The sequence below is a fragment of the Chanodichthys erythropterus genome, chromosome 2, assembly GCF_024489055.1.
Source record: "Chanodichthys erythropterus isolate Z2021 chromosome 2, ASM2448905v1, whole genome shotgun sequence".
Lineage (NCBI taxonomy): Eukaryota > Metazoa > Chordata > Actinopteri > Cypriniformes > Xenocyprididae > Chanodichthys > Chanodichthys erythropterus.
Window position 1 is genome coordinate 14,805,599 of NC_090222.1, and position 17,158 is coordinate 14,822,756.

Below are 17,158 nucleotides of genomic sequence, written 5' to 3' on the forward strand. Positions count from 1 at the left end.
CGGGCAGAGGATAATGTACCAAAATGTCTGACTTCCACAACAATCTATGATGTACATTCTTCATATCTGCCATTATTCTCACTGCTTTTTATTGAATTTATATTTCCTAGTCTAAAATGAACTCACAATAGAGCATTTACAGCACCTAACATGTGCTCATGACTCCTTCACGTCCTTGTTGACAAAAATGTCAAGCACATGGCACATAGATTTTCATTTTATTGTCTGAAGGGGATGTCATATGATATGCCCAATACTAAAATGTATTTTACCCCCGAATATTATTGTATTTTAAATGTTTTTCTCTAAGTCATTTATAAATTACGCTACACAGAATGGTTAAAGAGAGAGAGAGAGAAAAAAACACTTTCTTCGAAAAACGAACAACGAACAAATTGACAAACATACAGTAAAATCTAGCATGAAGCAGGCTAATACAAGTGTCAGATACATTTTTAGGACACTAGAAAACGCATTCACTTAATACTTAAATATTTATCTTACTGGTAGTTAACAGTCAACTGTCGCCCCCTGTAGGACACACAGAGGAAATGCTGTCATAACACCGAGGAAACAAATGGCAGAGAAAATTCATTACATAGTTCATTAAATATAAATGTATTTCATTTTACGGTATGTTGTGCTATTGGCAAATCTATTTAACCTATTTTGTTCTTATCACTCCTAATACAAAATGAACCTGCTTCCTGTGGAAGTAGGTCATACCTGTTTTGAATGTTTACCTCGGTCTCATTTCCTCTTTAAGGTTTCATTCTCTTATGGCTTTTATTCTACAGTTTTAAGTACAGCTTTGCATGTATTATTAGAAAAATAACAGTCATTGCAAAAACGTTACTGAAATACAGTCTCATCGTTACAAGTTGTGTAGATACTGTACGATGGTGAATCATAAAGCATTAATACCTTAAATGCATGAATGTATAATTATGCTAGATAACATCAAGTAAAAGTGCTGATCACACAGAATAGATAAAAACATCCATAAGGATTCAAAAAGATGTCAAGTAGCACATTATACTCAAATCATATCCTGCTTTAATCAAAAAACAATGATGTACAATAAAAACATTCAATTTATACACAGACCAATAAAAATATAACCCCTAACCCTTTCTTTGCATTGAAATACACATTACACAACTGAACACCGATTCATTCAGTGATCGCTTTACATTCTATTTGAACCGAGTGTATCAATGTGAAGAGAATCCGTCTGTAGAAAGGAATCTGTCCATCATGTCAAATGATCTCTCTGGTTGGTCATAAGGCAAAATGTGCCCGCCTCCCCTGACAATCACCTGAATAGAAGAAAACAGAGGAATTCATTATCCGCAGGCTTTGCATATATAATATAATATGATATTATGATCTATCAATACTGTAAAACCTCACCTGAAAGAACTCTTTCACTTGTCGTACGTAACCTGCCACTTCAGTGTCACTGGGCTGGACCTTCCAGGGCATGCGCAATGCGTTTTTATACTCGTCCGCTCCAGACCAGCTCACGGTGGGCAGGAAGCGCTCAGTCAGAGGGGCTGCAACAATGACATCAAGCTGTCCACTGTAGATCAACACCTGAGTGCACAAACAAATCAGGCCCAGTTTAATCCAAAATGGGAATTAATCTGGAAAAGGAAGACATATGAAGACCACAAAGCTATTTAAACCCACAATATGGTTAATCATAAGTATAATATTGACAAGAGCTTGTCCTTGTAGATTTGGGGTCTGTTAAGTTTGATTTTAAGAGACACCATGATAAAAATACAAGTAATTCAATTAACCAAACACACAGGGCAATTTTGTGTAAATAAACAGATGAATTATCAATTTAACAATTAAAAATAAAATACTAAAATCAACCTTTTGAAACATTTCAAATATTATATGATAAATCTATTTATCCTACAAAGCCTACAATATCATATTTGATGGCCTCTAAATGATCAACATGATCAAAAACTTTGCTGAAAAACCTCTTGTACACCATCATGTTTATACTTTTGTAGTAAAAAGTCACTTTTAGCCACTTTTTCTTCAGGGCCAAACCGTCCACAATGCTGTTCTATTCTAAAAATGTCCATCTTCAGGGAGTATGTGTGTAAAGCAAGACTAACTTTTATATTGTTAGTAATATTTCACCTATTTTGGGCCACTGAATAACATTGAACTTCATATTCTATTATATCATACTGTGATACTATGAAATATGATATTTAACAAAAAAAGCATATAACTTTTTTTTTTTATTGACTTTATTTATAGATTTTATAGAGATGTCTAAAAGGTCAATTTAAACCTATGAAACTCCCAAACCAATAAAATGAAATTGTTTCCTCACTCTATAGTTGTCCATGAGGATGCCCAACCAGGGCTTGATGGACTTCATGACATCCTGAAGCAGATGCTTCTCAACCTCTGAGCCGTCATTGAACGTAAGATTCCCAACATGGATGGCACGTCGAACATCTGGTAGAGTCACAAATGAAGAAAAATACTCCTGATCTGGAGGTTCCTATTTAGGAAAAAAAACAGAATGAGACACCAACTAGCCATTCAAATCCAGACCCTCCAAATTCCCACCGTTTGCTTGTAATGAAATGTGCTGGTACCTGACACTGCATGTAGTTGAAGTAGTTGGTGCAACCAGTGACGTTTTGGAAGAATGAGGGATAAGGAACAAGATCACCATTCAGTAAGCTGTCAAACACCTGGAGGACAGACGAGATGTTTTCAGAACTGATGCCCCAGTGCCACAGATTTAGGGTGCTTCTTAATACTCAAATGGATGCTTCCTCTTTCCTTGTTCCTCTGTCCTACAGCCAGGGGCGCCCCCAAGGGGTGGCCAGTGGTGGCCACGGCTACCCCTAGTATGATTTTGCAGTGAGTACTATTAATTTAAATCAATGCATAATGTAAATTCACAAGTTCATGAAGTGAAAGAATATAAAATGCCAGCAAAAAGGATTGTAGATTGATTGGCGCCACCAGAGTAGCCTTGCTGTTTCACTGCCCCCCCAAGAGTCTAAATAGAAATGTCTACAGACCTGAATTTCAAATGTTATTAATAATTACTGTGAAGAGGGTAGGGGTGTGCAATATATGTAGTCTGCGATTTTATCAAAATTGTTGTTTTAACGATGCACAATCAATCTGACATCCTTCTATGACGGGATGTTGTCTTGTAGATTAGTGTCGGTGCGCATTTAGAGTGCACGCTTTCACTGTGTGACATATCATTTAATATAACATTAGTCAATAAATATCACATGAAGAGTGCCGTTTTTCTCCAGATATCAGCATGATAACAAATGTTATATTAATTTTATACACATTTACATTTTAGACACCATTGCCTGTTTTTGCACAATTTCGCCAATGCATACAGTTCAAAACAAATCCACAGCACTGTAATTGCGTCCCTGAGCAACAATTGGCAGTGTTTCTTTACTGAATGAATCAGCTTTTTGAACAAATCATTGATTCAACCAATATTCGACAAGATATTATATATATATATATTATATATATATATATATATCCCCTGAAGAGATTTATTTTATAAGTATTATTTATGATTTGTTTTAAAATTTATTTTAGTTTTGTTATAAAGATATTTAAATTTCACAATTAAATATACAGCATTTTGTCTGAGAAATAATAAAGACACTCTCATTTAAATCTCATTTTGAAAAAAACAAAACAAAAAAAAAAACCTGACGCATATATAAAATTCTCACCAGAATGAACCTCATTGATTCTTGCATGTCAAGCAAACATGCTTGAGCTTCTGTTTACCACAACTGATGTGTGAGATGATCAATGTTTATATGTGAATAAAAGCCTAATCGGTTCATCATATAAAGCGATCAAGTCTCTTCAGAAAATTTGGACTAAATAGTTGGACTAAAAGGGTTTGGAATGACATGAGGGTGAGTAATTAATAAAAGATTTTTCATTTTTGTGTGAACTATCCCTTTAACAACATAAGGGCGGATCCCTTGAGCGCAGCTGATGATGCTTTGAAGTAATGCTTGAGTGACCAAGAATATTCCAATGTACAAATAAGCCTTCCTTTGATTCCTCCTTCTCCATTTTCTTCCTTTGCATCCTTTCCTCGCATGCAAGTAAAGGAAACGAGGATGCACAAATAAGAAATGAGAAGCACCCGGCCTTAGGTATGACCTGAACTCTCAAGCTCACCTCAAAGGCCTCCACCCATCTCTGCTCCTGGATGAGTTTGACTCCTGCGTCCGTCTGCATCTTCACATGCTGCCTCTGCAGTTCATCCACGAGACCTGTCTGATAGAGGAAATCTGCATAGCCTCCCAGCATCTGAGACAAAGAGGATTGATGAGATTAATGTCTGCACATGAACAATAGTCAAAGTCTAATTTATTTTCAGAGCAGCTTTACAGAAAGTCATACAGGCCAAGTAGCCGACACATTACAGTTAAATTTGGTTGCCAGTTCACCTTTTAGGGCTTAATCCTGTTCTGACATAGTTTTGTAATTTACACGAGCGACAACCATATTCTACAACCGGATTAACTTGTAAAAAAAAAATCAGGTTGTGACAACCGCATTTACAAAAATTGTACACAGTGTGTATGGAACCAAACTGAACAACTAGTTGTTGATGACGTGCATCAGGGATGTGTCTCAGTGCAAGAAAATCACAGGGAAAGTGATGCAAGCCTCAACTCATTTGTGAAAAAACAAAAAAAACAAAAAAAAAAAAACAAAAAATGTAATAAACCAAACTAAATTTAAATGCTTTATATTGAAAAGACTAAAATATCATGACCCGCATTTGCCCATATAATAACTCTATAAACTTAATTGCTTTATGAGCCCTAAAATGCTTGTAATAAGAGGACATGGCATCACTTCAAGAGAGCGCTGTGCAAAGCAGCCTTCCAAGAACAAACAAAACGATTCCTCTGTCAACGGTGGTTTAGTTAAAACTGCAGAACAGAAGTCTTTGGCTGATATATTACTTTGTTCAAAAATAGCCAATAGCTAACATGCGAGACAGCAGAGCATTGCTATTACCATGGTGTTATTCATCGCAATTTCGGGAGCGAGTCATGTTCCGAACAGTAATTTAGGGAACTCAATCCAGTATTTAAATGCGGTTGTCACTCCTAAACACTTTACTGTGTGTACGTGGCTACCGTAATGTTTATAATGCTTTTAGAGCAAGTCCAGTGCAGTAGCACTTCTGTACATCATAATTATCTGGCATGTGATGCGTTTTAAAGGAAATATCATTTTCATTCACCAGCTCAGGGTCACACAGACCATCTCCGATGGCCACTCCTTTGAAGTTGATCTTCACTTTGGCGGAAGGATTGTTCTTGTGGATGTAGTAGCCAATCGCTGGAACATACTTTCCTGCATATGACTATGGGTTTAAAATTTTAAATATAGTTATAATGTAAACAACACACTGTTTTGACTGTATAAGAAAGCAAGATTCTGATTGTATCAAGCCAAAATGATGTCCCTTTCCTCACCTCGCCTGTAGCGTAGAACGGATTAGACTGGAACTCACTAAATATCTGGAAGAATTGAGTCAGGGCACTGAGGAGAAAAAAAATGATATATAGATATATATATATATATATATATATCACATGCATCTCACATTATCTTAGAAATACAGAAAACGTTGTCGCTGTACCTGTACAAATCTCTGCCCACATCATCCTGGTTTTGGGCAAATCCTCGGTCATCCTCAGTGAAACTCCATCCTGTTCCAACCTTAAAAATAAAGCATGAATAAGTATTTAAGATAAATAATTTAACTGAGACCTACCATAAAGACACTGGTCAAAAGTGCTGCATTAGTATATTTGCAGTAGGGCTGTCAATTGATTAAAAATTGATATATTATATATATATATATATATATATATATATATATATATAAAATACACTACCGTTCAAAAGTTTGGGATCGGTAAGATTTTTAATATTTTTAAAAGAAGTTTCGTCTGCTCACCAAGACAGTAAAAAAACAGTAATATTGTGAAATATTATTACAATTTATAAAAAATTTAAAATAACTGTTTTCTATTGGAATATAATATAAAATGTAATTTATGAATTTTCAGCATCATTTCTCCAGTCTTCAGTGTCATATGATCCTTCAGAAATCATTTTAATATGATGATTCGCTGCTCAAGAATCATTTTTTTTTGATAATATTATTTTCAATGTTGAAAACAGTTGTATACTTTTTTTCAGGATTCCTTGATAAATAGAAAGTTCAAAAGAACAGCATTTATCTGAAATACAAAGCTTTTGTAACATTATACACTACCGTTCAAAAGTTTGGGGTCAGTAAGAATTTTTATTTTTATTTTTTTGAGAAGAATTTAAAGAAAATAATACCTTTTTTCATCAAGGATGCATTCAATCAATCAAAAGTGACAGTAAAGACATTTAAGATGTAACAACAGATTATATTTCAAATAAACACTGTTCTTTTGAACTTCCTATTCATCAAAGAATCCTGAAAAAAAAAAAATATTGTACACAAATATTTTGTACATCTGTATACAATAAATGTTTCTTGAGCAGCAAATCAGCATATTAGAATGATTTCTGAAGGATCATGTGACACTGAAGACTGGAGTAACGATGCTGAAAGAATAAGTTACATTTTCAAATATTTTTAAATAGAAAACAGTTATTTTAAATTATAATAATATTTCACAATATTACTGATTTTACTGTATTTTTAATTAAATAAATGCAGCCTTGCTGAGCAGATGAAACTTCTCTATAAAACATTAAAAATGTTACCGATCCCAAACTTTTGAACGGTAGTGTATATAACAAAAAAAATCTACATCTAACATGTGAACTTTGACAGCCATAATTTGCAGACATATCTAGTCTAAAATGATTAAAATACACTGAACTCACTGGATTGTCGATGTAGAGAACCGAGTAGCGTGATGTCCAGGGGAAATCCCTATAACCCACTGCAGAAAGACAGTAAACGGTCAGATCATTCAATCTTTCATAGATTGATTTCAGAAATGATTTTGAACCATAAAAAATATAGGGTTTCTCTATTAAAGTGCCCCTATAATGCTTTTTTGTATATTACATTTCATGTTGTGTGTAATACAGCTGTTTGTGAATGTTAAAGGTCAGCAAAATTTCAAAGATCGAAGTGAGTTATTGTCTTCCAAAAGAAAGAACCGATTCTGAACTGCCTGAAATGAGTCATCAGCAATTCCAGCCTTACTTCCTTTATAACAAATGTGCATAATGCCAGCCTGTGAACTTCATTGGCTGCCTGTGAACAGCATCTACTTTGCCCCACCCTCAAACACTCTAATTGCAGCTGAGGCCTGGAAGAGTTTGGTTCATGTTGTCAACATGTAAAGAAGACACTGTTTTCTGTACTGCGAAAGCAAATCTGGTGAAGTAAAAGGGAAGGTGTTGTTACTGTTCAATGTATAAGCGCTGAGGAAGCCTCCAGAGCTGAAAATTCGATATGGTAATGAGCGTTTCATTCCCGACACACACTGTAAGGGGTCGACCAATCACAACAGACCAATCAGAGCAGTGTAGGCTGCTCAGAGAGTTTAGGGTTTCCTCATTGAACCAGTTCAGACACTGAGAAAAGAGGTGATGCTCTAATTTGCATTATGAGAAAATCAACATGATTTTTTGACATTGGATGCAAGTAAACATTGTAGGAGACCTCCAAAACAAAATTAGGAAGGAACCTTTAAAATAGCATAATAGGGGCACTTTAAGCAAAACAATCCTTTCTGGCCTAAGAACAACATGCCATTCTCCAACATATTGGAACACAACATGGAGGTGTTTGTACTCACATGTGAGGTTCTTATGTACAAAATATGGGCCGTGCTCCACAAACAAGCCAAACATAGAGGTGCCTCCAGGTCCTCCCTGCAGCCACAGCAGCACCGGAGCCGTCTCTGGTCTCTCCTAAACACAGAAGAACGTCCAGCAATAAATGTAATTTGTTGTGAACGACCTCCGAAAACAGCTGACTCTCAAGTGATGCCAACTGACGCAGAAGATACGGTCAGCAGATCAGTCTTATCTTTAGTGCTGTTCGTATGCACTGTAACAAAACTAGGTGTATAACATTATATTACCTGGGCAGGGAAGAACCAGAAGAAAAGGTTACTGTTGTAGGTCTTGTTCACAGTGAGATATCCTGAGAAGCTCTTGACATTGGCACCAGGAAGGGGTCCCACCAAACTAAGTTTTTTGGCTGCATAAATGAATTTGTATTAGCATACAGGTCAGGAGGATCAGTGAATTATGACAGCAGTTTTAAAGTCACCATGATATCTAAACTTTTTTATGGAATATTGCAGTATTTTTTATTTTTTTTAAAAATGATTCATCTCTTCTCTGATGACGTATTTACTGGCTCAAGGGCGGGAACACCTGTCACTCACATGAGATCACAGAAATACTAAACAACAACCATCCAATCAATTCCCAGCGTACAAAAGCAAGTAGGAACAGGGCTGCGTTCAGCCCCGACAAAACGTTGCAAAATGTTTTTTTTTAAACGAAAACGGTGGTGCGTTGAACACTCTGTTCTGATGATGCAAGAGTTGCAACTATGGCAGCTGAGAAGGCCATACTTTGTGGTCTTTTAGAAGAATTTTCAGAGCCTGATGAAGTCGGTATACATATGTGTTTAATACTGCAAAAGCCATTGTGCGAGCTGTCTCTTTAATACAGTGTGGTTTATATACATGTTGATGCTGAGTGGGCTGACATTTTTGACACACACACACCAAACAAGAGAAAACATATCTCAAACCCGTTGCACACAGTTTCCAGGAAACATGTCATTCAACCCAGAAACTGTAGCAAAGCGTTGTGCACCGGTTTGAGCTTGAACGTGCCCCAGGTGTTGTGTTTCGACCCCCTGCCAAATTATTACCCCCCTCGTTGAAGTCACTACCTGATTGCCTAATCTTAATCCAACCCCTAGTCCTAAACTCTTTCACTCAAATATAGGTCACAATATGAAAAAAAGACAATTTTCATGACTATAATTTGAGTTCAGCTGATCTATCAATTTCTCACTACCTTATTCATATTGAAAAAAACACCTTATAAAAACATTCTTGCTCCTTTTTCCCCCTGATATGATAAACTTTCCATCAGATGAGGAATGAAGATTCACGAGGAACTGAAACAATTATATGCAAACAACAAGCAAACTGTACCTTCTTCTATCTTGCCTTCCTCCAGATAGGGGGTGAGCATCAGAGGTTTGCCCGGGTCGACTCCAAACTGTGACCCGCTCACACGGCGTGATTTGCGGCAGAAGAATGAGGAACATCCGCGGGAGCAGACGGACTCCAGGACAGCCCAGAGGAAGAGCAGCCTCAGCGTTTGCTTCAGCATGATAAGAGTTTTAACTGCATAGAAATAGGACACTGGGATCAATATCAAGCATGATATTAAAAGGCTCATATTACCTTCTACCTGTCTTTACATGTCTAAACATATCACTAGAGAAACAACAACAGATCTCCTGTCAGTCTGCCGAACTAATACGGATCATTAACGTACAAATGCGACACATTAAGTTATGCATACATAAGAACAAAACAGAAAATGTGCAGAAATTGTAAAGTGATAAGCTTTTCAATAGTTGTTATCAAATCAAATACAATACGTGATAACTCAAATACATCATTGTGATATTTGTTGAATGTATATTTTAATAATTCACAGAGACACCAGATAATAGTTACCTTGAAGCCAAAAGTCAGTCAGAAATCCAGACAGTTTGCATCTGCATGAGAGTGAAGTATAAGATCAGGTTGTTGTCACATGACTATATGGGCGCTGTGTCATGTGATCGCAGTGAACCAGGAACTTCAGTTGAGAACATTGACCCCTAGAGGACAATTTGAGAGAAGCAGTCCCCGACCTACATACCAGTTTTCCCAATATATTCAAAATGCATTTGTTATGCTAGTTATCACACAAGTGAATATTAATGTTGCTATCTTTTTAAAAGTCATTTTCTGAACATATCTACTGTAATAGTACGTTGAACACAAGTTGAAGTTTTCCTCAAAAACGGAGCATGTTGTCACATGGTATTGAATGGCACCTGACATTAAACTGTCTGTTGTGGACTTTTGAACAGAATCTAACTAGGTTTAAAAAATACAAACATTGTATAAAATTATGAAACCAAAACAATTAATTAAACAGAGAAATATTTCATGACCATTTTTTTGGCCAACAACTAAATAAATTGTATAAGTTTATAACATTCAGAATATGTTGCTCCAAACTTGCTCTGAGCTTGTATAACAAGTCACAGCTCATCTGAGTAGCATGTAATCCTAATTTTTGAGCATGAGACCTGAGGCCTTTATAATGTCACAGCACACATGTGAGACAAAAAGGTGATTTTGGCCTGTCCGTCTTGACATTGTCGACTGTATCTAACAATTAAAATCATGCAACAATGTCATAATTTTGGCCGATATGTTGTGGTAAATATTGCAGTAATTAACCTGTTAACTGTCACGGGCCCACCGGTGGGCCCACAGCCATTACATATTTAAAACAGTAATATTCTATACTAAACCTAAACTAATCTTGACAAACTATATATCATTTGAAAGCTTAGAATCTCTAGTTTATATATTTGGTGACTGATTTTCAAAATAAATTACAGAGGAGCAGTAATTTATCAATTTGCAACAAGCATATTTTCATACTCGTAAGGCATGTTCAGACCTTTATTTTGAAATAGCGATGAACATGAAAAATCATTAAAGATTGGTCGAAACATGTTTGTTTTCATGCCAAGAGTTCAAAAGATAACATCCATTCAATTTTTTGAGAAAAAAGGTCTGAAAGTGTTTTTAATAGAAAAAAAAATACATTTATGATTGTGGCGTCAAACTATAACCCACATTCATGTTATTTTTATGTTTATTAGAGGCTGAATTCATATCAATTTTCGGCCAAACTTACCATACTACTTCTATATAGGATGTCTACTTCATAAATTGTATGAAAATAATGGAAATATATGGTTCAGATCACTAAAATCATATATGGAAATGGAGGCGCCTTTATATGATCACCAATGGAGCTTGGTTGTCATCTAGTGAAAAAGTGTGGTACTGCGCCCAAACAAAATCTTACTGAAAGCTCATTTTTTGAGATATCAACCTGAAATTTGGAACACAACTTGTTCAGATTTTTGGCTTTGATTTCCTTGCAGTTTTAGTGTAAAACTTGTTTTGTAAAATATATATTTTATATAAAATATAAAATATTATATTTTTACATTTTACATTTTCATAAACTTAAACTTCTATAACTTTTTTTCTATTTCACTTACATAAGTTATTTCACTTCTACAATAATCTGCCAAATTTCATCTTTAAAACAAGACCAGCCTTATGTCTATACTCCAAAGTATTCTTGAATTACAACCATTTAAGTTTGGATAGTGCATTTTCTTGTCTAAAAAAAAAGTGGGGGTGACAGTTAACAGGTTAATTTTAAATATTAATTAATTGTAATGGCCAAAAATGTCTAACATTGTATATAAGCAGGTTTACTTCTTGAACACTGTAAAAAAAGATTAAAAGTAATTTACCTGGTTGTCTTAAAATTTTGAGTTCATTCAAATTAAAATTTTAGGAAATACAATGAAGGTGATTGGTTTAATCAACAGAAACTCAAAATATTATGTTTTCCGAACCACATTTATTATCTAAGTTGATTTAACAAAAGAAAAAAGTTATGATAATCATGAAAAATGATATAATTTTGAAATTAATTTTTGAAAAATGAAATAATTCTTTACAGTGAAGTAACCCCCTCTGGCACGTCCACGCCAGAAAACAACACTTGCAAGTTGAGCTGCGCCGACCCGACACAATCTCGCCTCACGTTCACGCAAGAGTGACAAAATGCTTTACGGTAATTCAAACACACTGAATATATTATGACTTTATAAGACAATTTCGAAAATTACCCACCTCCATCGAGATTTCTTGTACTGTATTTGGAAAACTACTGCGCTGGTGAGCGTTGTAGTCGTTGTAGTCCAGAGCTGCGCTTGGAGTATTTACGACAGTGTGATTCACTGAAGGAACCTGTAGGGGGAGCTTCGCAAATCTTACTGAGTTCCACTTTAAAGAACAGATTATCGATTATTTGTGGAAATACCAGCATATAATCAACAGAAACTCAAAATATGGTGTTTTCTGAACCACATTTATTATCTAAGTTGATTTAACAAAAGAAAAAGCTTGATAACAAATCATGAAATACATTTTTTACAGTGAAGTAACATTATTTGGGCTCCTTCTAGAGCGCAAGTAATGCATTTTTACACAAATAGTAGTGTTGATTGCATACATCAAACGATTTCATTTTGATGTTTATAGAAAATCACACAAATAAATGGTTTAAACTGTATTTATACACTCAAATGTTCCAAAAAAGGCAACCCTCATAGAAAATGAGTAGTAAAAATCAGCTTATATAATATTTAGTTTGACTTTGACCTCGTGAGAATGACAAGCAACAGTTGCTGAAGGTAAATGACCATTTGTGTTGAGACATAAAAAGTGTAATTTCTTTTCTGGACCTACTCTGTACCATATTCGTGGAAAGTGCAACATGCTTTTAAGTGGGTGTGACAAAATTACATGTTGTAAAGTGTACAGTGACATGTTATAAACTTTAGCTACAAGCATTTGAAGTGTTTAAAATGAGTTACTTTTCATGCATAAACCAAAGTGTAGCTAGGCTACTGTATCATTGTTACTGTACGGTGCATTAGTATTATAGTGTCAATGTTCTGTACATGTAACATTTTTAAACAGCACTAGGAATTCAACTTTCTTATATGGCCACAGCACACAGTCGTAGGGTATACACTTACAGCATGGTCAGGTAGACAGGAGGAATGTGCGCGCTCTAGTGACGCGCGTCTCTTCCACTTTAAGAAGGCGGATTCACCGTTGCACACACTGTGTGTTTATTACGAGCCTTGAAGTGGCACATGGAAGCGATACAGTAAAATCCCTCTCTCTAAATATGGCGAAACCTACTGGCACTGACAGCGCACGGAACGGCTTGGAAGTTTTTTTGAATTCTGCATTTCATTACGATGACGAGTAGATGAGTTGTCATATTTTCTGTACGTATATTTGATGTTGTACCAACTAGTTTCACCATATGGTTCTTCTGCTGCCACACACGCGCCTGTAAATGCGGCAGCTTTGGCGACTCCCGTCTGATCCGACTCTCACAGCTGGATATTATCGGCCGTTTAGGAGGAACTCTGGAGAGCTACGGACAGGTCAGGAGAGCAGAGACTGAGATGGGAGAGCTGTCAAGCCCTAACAGACGCCAGTAAGCGGGTACATTCAGTGATTTAGACGAGATGGCAGCGTCCAGTAACTCCAGTCTGTCGGGTTCCTCCGTCTCTTCGGGTGAGTACTATTGAATCAAAATGAAACATTTTGTTTGGGAACCTGAAGAAGCACTTGACGTGATTATGGAAGAAAGGATTTGATTGCCAGTTTCATTTCTGTGGTTTTGGATGTAATTAAAGCAGACAGGATTGAACATGGTGAAGAGGTGTGTCATACAGTACCTTTCCTTCATCCAGGACGAACTAGACCAACCTTTGACTTCCTTCACCAATGTAAGCGCATGTAGTCGTTGATATCAGCAATGCACGGTGACAGAGGGTTGTGTAATGTCACACTCACAGTGCACGAGTTTTACAGGCCACCTCTTTATGATTATATGTACATGACATAACAAACAGAGCAATACGAGTCTGGTTTGATCATGATAACTGTTTGCTACATTATGGCTTGAGGTAAAAAAAGTGCTCAGTTATACTTATTGTAATTCTTCCAAATAATATCCTCTTTTTTAATCCTATCATTGGTTACTGCATGCAGTGACATTTTATGTAGAATTAAAAGCATTTTGTATTTTTTCTCTCTCTAATATATATTTATATTAAGTTGTGGCAACCATGTTACTAGAACTTCTCCTTAAGTTCATATAAATAACATAACTTTTATCTTATATTTTGTGAGGTTTACTATAAATAATCAGCTATGATTTTATACATTAAAGAACAGATAATCGATTATTTGTGGAAATATCAGCATATGACCTTGTGAATGATTCATCCGTGCATTTTGCTTTTTTTGACCTCATAATTTGTAATCAAAATAACTCACTCTTTCGTTGAAATGACAGACTTGTCCAATCATTTAGTTTGCGTACAAACCCTGCCCCTTTCTTTCAGTCGACTGTAAGCTCACATTCAGATCTTCCTCCATCCATTCAAAACCTGATGGATCGAACCAAGTCCCAGCACTATATTGTTTTTCTTTTTCGATAACATTTTCACTCCGATTTACGTCACAACACTGAAGTTGTCTGTCACTACTTCTGTTGTATCGCGACTTTAACACTCTACACTTGCAGCTTCATTAACATTAACATTAAAGACTTGGTCTGTTGGAATGTTTAAAATCCGAAATTTCACCTTTTCAAACCAGAAAAGACTTATTTTGTGGAATGACCCAAGGGTAATTTGGGCATAACAGCAATAGTACAATGTCAGCATTGTTCACAAATTTGTCATCAGTGTCAACTGCTAATATCCCAAGTATATATCACTGCCAGTAATGCCAACAACAACAGTCAATCTCTCTGAAGATGTTCTAAACTTTAAAAACTGGATCGTTCGGATTATGTTGTGTCCATTTGAACATGTTGTAACGTGGGAACCAAAAACTGGTTTGGACACATCCAGTACAAATGCACTTCCCGCCCATTGTCTCAAGGGATCGCGGTTACAACAGGCATATATCCTAAATCCCAACATTTCAGAATTTTCTGCATCTAAAATGAGTCATCAAATGTTTTCATGGGCGTGTGTTGAAAACGAATTACCCTAAAAGCTGTTCCTCTCTCTGTTTTATTCACTTGAGAGATTTTCTATTATCCTGATCTTATTATCCCCAAGAAATTATTGATGTTGAAAATGAGCTTTTAAAATGACCTGTCATCTTCGTAGCCGAGCTGAATGGTGTTTAAGCTGCATTATCACATGTGCAGAAGTTTGATCGCCAATATATCATCTTCCACCTACAATTACCTGTTAATTTTCAAAACGTTTGACATAATTTTCACACAGGTACCAAACTGCATTTTTTACCAACTACACACATTTAGATGTACACCCTTGTACACTACCCTTGTAGTGATGTTTTCTGCCTTTATTTGATCACACATACGTTAAAATTGTGAAATATTATTACAATTTAAAATAACTGTTTTTTGTTTTAATATATTTTAAAATGTAATTTATTCCTGTGATGGACAAGCATCATTACTCCAGTCTTCAGTGCCACATGATCCTTCAGAAATCAGTCTAATATGCCGATTTGGTGCTCAAGAAACATCTATTATTATTATTATTATCAATGTTGAAAACAGCTGTGCTGCCTAATATTTTGTCTTTACTGTCACTTTTGATCAATTTAAAGTGTCTTTGCTGAAAAAAAAAGATTAATTTCTTAAAAAAGAGAAAAAAACACACTGACCCCAAACTTGATCTATGTACTGTAGTATGACTTATTCACATTTTGTGAGGTTAGATGAAAAATGCATAAACTACCATCCATAAATTGCCTGTAAGACACAAAACACAGTAAATGTCTAGCGTTCGGTTGGATGGAGGTGTGAAAAGCCAGGTGTTTAAATAAACCGATCACAAGTGAGAGGAGAGATAAGGTTGGAGGCGCACTCAGAATCACTCCCACATAGAAATGCATGTTAACACCCTGTTCTCATGCTGCTCCGCTTGCCGTTGCGTTTGTAAGAACAGAAGGAGGGATGTGTATGATCTGAGGGACATTACACGTCTCAAGGGAGTACAAGTTCAAATAACAAGCTTTGTTGAATGGGCGTGTAAAGAATAACCATTTTCAAGTAGGCACTCATTTTATTGAAGCTCAATAGTGACCTTGGGAGAGAGGGAGAGAGGGTTTGTCTAATTCAATTCATGCTTGCTTTAACTCTTCATCCAGACGCACAGAACCGCGATTCCTCCCCCACGCCAAGCCACGGGCTCTTGAGATCCAGTAAAGGGATCAAGCCAAGCCATGACTCTCCGTGGTCGCCATCCATTCCCAAATAGATTATCTCACATGCATGTTGCTGAAGAAGCAGAACTGCGCTGTGGCCGCGAGGCCTGCAGAAGGCGGAGAGTCTTTTCTGCCTGCGGTACGGAGAGCTGTCATTAGCTCCGTGCCCCCGGTGTAATCATTGGATGCCGTATACCGCGCCTCTACCAGGCTCGCCATGTCTGTCACAGGAGTATCATTATGTTGGAAAAACACTTTTTTGGCAGAAACTTTGTTTCATCCAGTTTGTTCGTGTGTAGTGCGCACCCGTTATGCTTTATATTAGCCAAGGACAAGGCTGTAAACAAATGCAGGGCAGAGAGAGATGGATGCCGCTCTGCTCAGCTCTTTTGACATCAAAGGCCAGTTTGAGCTTTGATGTTTTCCTAAAGGAAAACTGGGACTGCAGCTCAGAACTGCAAGCTTGTGAACGATGTTGAAATTATGGGTGATTTCATGGGTTTGTGCTGATTTGATTTCTTCTAATCTGAAGGTGTGGCATTGACTTAAGCTTGGGGAACTTGACCAGAAGGTTGCTGGTTTAATTCCAGTATGGAGGGAGTCGCATGTCCACCGTACCCTTAAGCAAGACATTTAACCCTAGGTTGTCTTGATAATAAGTGCACTTCAGTAAGTCACTTTGAATAAGACTTTGGATAAAAGCAACTGCTAAATGACTACTTGCGTAATTATGAATCTGCATGGGGTTAATTCTTTAAAAGTCAGCATGGAACGGCATTTACAACCTATTTTACTTCTGTAATATGACTCGTATCATGTGGTGTGATCATCAAGTAAGAATGTAAGAATTTTCAGTATATTAATAATATCATTACTTAAAAATGCTAATTATTAGTAATATTGTGAAATATTATTACAATTCAAAATAACTGTTTTGTATTTTAATG

The 17,158-nt window shown here is 36.3% G+C and overlaps 2 protein-coding genes across 3 annotated transcripts in view; one reads left to right on the forward strand and one right to left on the reverse strand.

Annotated features, from left to right (window-relative positions):
* Positions 1–297: 297 nt before the first annotated feature.
* Positions 298–12,181, reverse strand: cpvl (carboxypeptidase vitellogenic like). Of its 2 annotated transcripts, XM_067402238.1 has the most exons (14): positions 12,063–12,181; positions 9,801–9,841; positions 9,267–9,461; positions 8,172–8,290; positions 7,884–7,998; positions 6,958–7,016; positions 5,708–5,787; positions 5,541–5,607; positions 5,306–5,428; positions 4,225–4,356; positions 2,634–2,732; positions 2,363–2,536; positions 1,414–1,596; positions 298–1,319 (listed from the first exon to the last, which is right to left on the reverse strand). In XM_067402238.1, exons 3-14 carry the CDS (start codon positions 9,445–9,447, stop codon positions 1,215–1,217), a joined length of 1,437 nt encoding a protein of 478 aa, XP_067258339.1. In that variant the 5' UTR covers positions 9,448–9,461; positions 9,801–9,841; positions 12,063–12,181; the 3' UTR covers positions 298–1,214. The 2 variants fall into 2 exon arrangements, with proteins under 2 accessions (XP_067258339.1, XP_067258331.1); XM_067402230.1 differs by lacking the exon at positions 12,063–12,181 and having other exon boundaries at positions 9,801–9,934.
* Positions 12,182–12,334: 153 nt separating this feature from the next.
* Positions 12,335–17,158, forward strand: part of chn2 (chimerin 2) — a 59,558-nt gene continuing 54,734 nt past the window's right edge. The window contains exons 1-2 of the mRNA XM_067402251.1: positions 12,335–13,231; positions 13,368–13,526. Coding sequence (XP_067258352.1) covers positions 13,478–13,526 — 49 coding nt within the window. The 5' untranslated portion in view covers positions 12,335–13,231; positions 13,368–13,477. The remainder of the gene's footprint in view (positions 13,232–13,367; positions 13,527–17,158) is intronic.

What these genes read in the sequence shown, in the direction of transcription:
- cpvl (XM_067402238.1), bottom strand. Translation starts at nt 9,447, where the DNA reads ATGCTGAAGCAAACGCTGAGGCTGCTCTTCCTCTGGGCTGTCCTGGAG. An exon ending in TCAACTACATGCAGTGTCAG is followed by an intron (nt 2,537 to 2,633) that starts GTACCAGCACAT and finishes TTTCCTAAATAG; the next exon opens with GAACCTCCAGATCAGGAGTA. An exon ending in AAGTGAAAGAGTTCTTTCAG is followed by an intron (nt 1,320 to 1,413) that starts GTGAGGTTTTAC and finishes TCTTCTATTCAG; the next exon opens with GTGATTGTCAGGGGAGGCGG.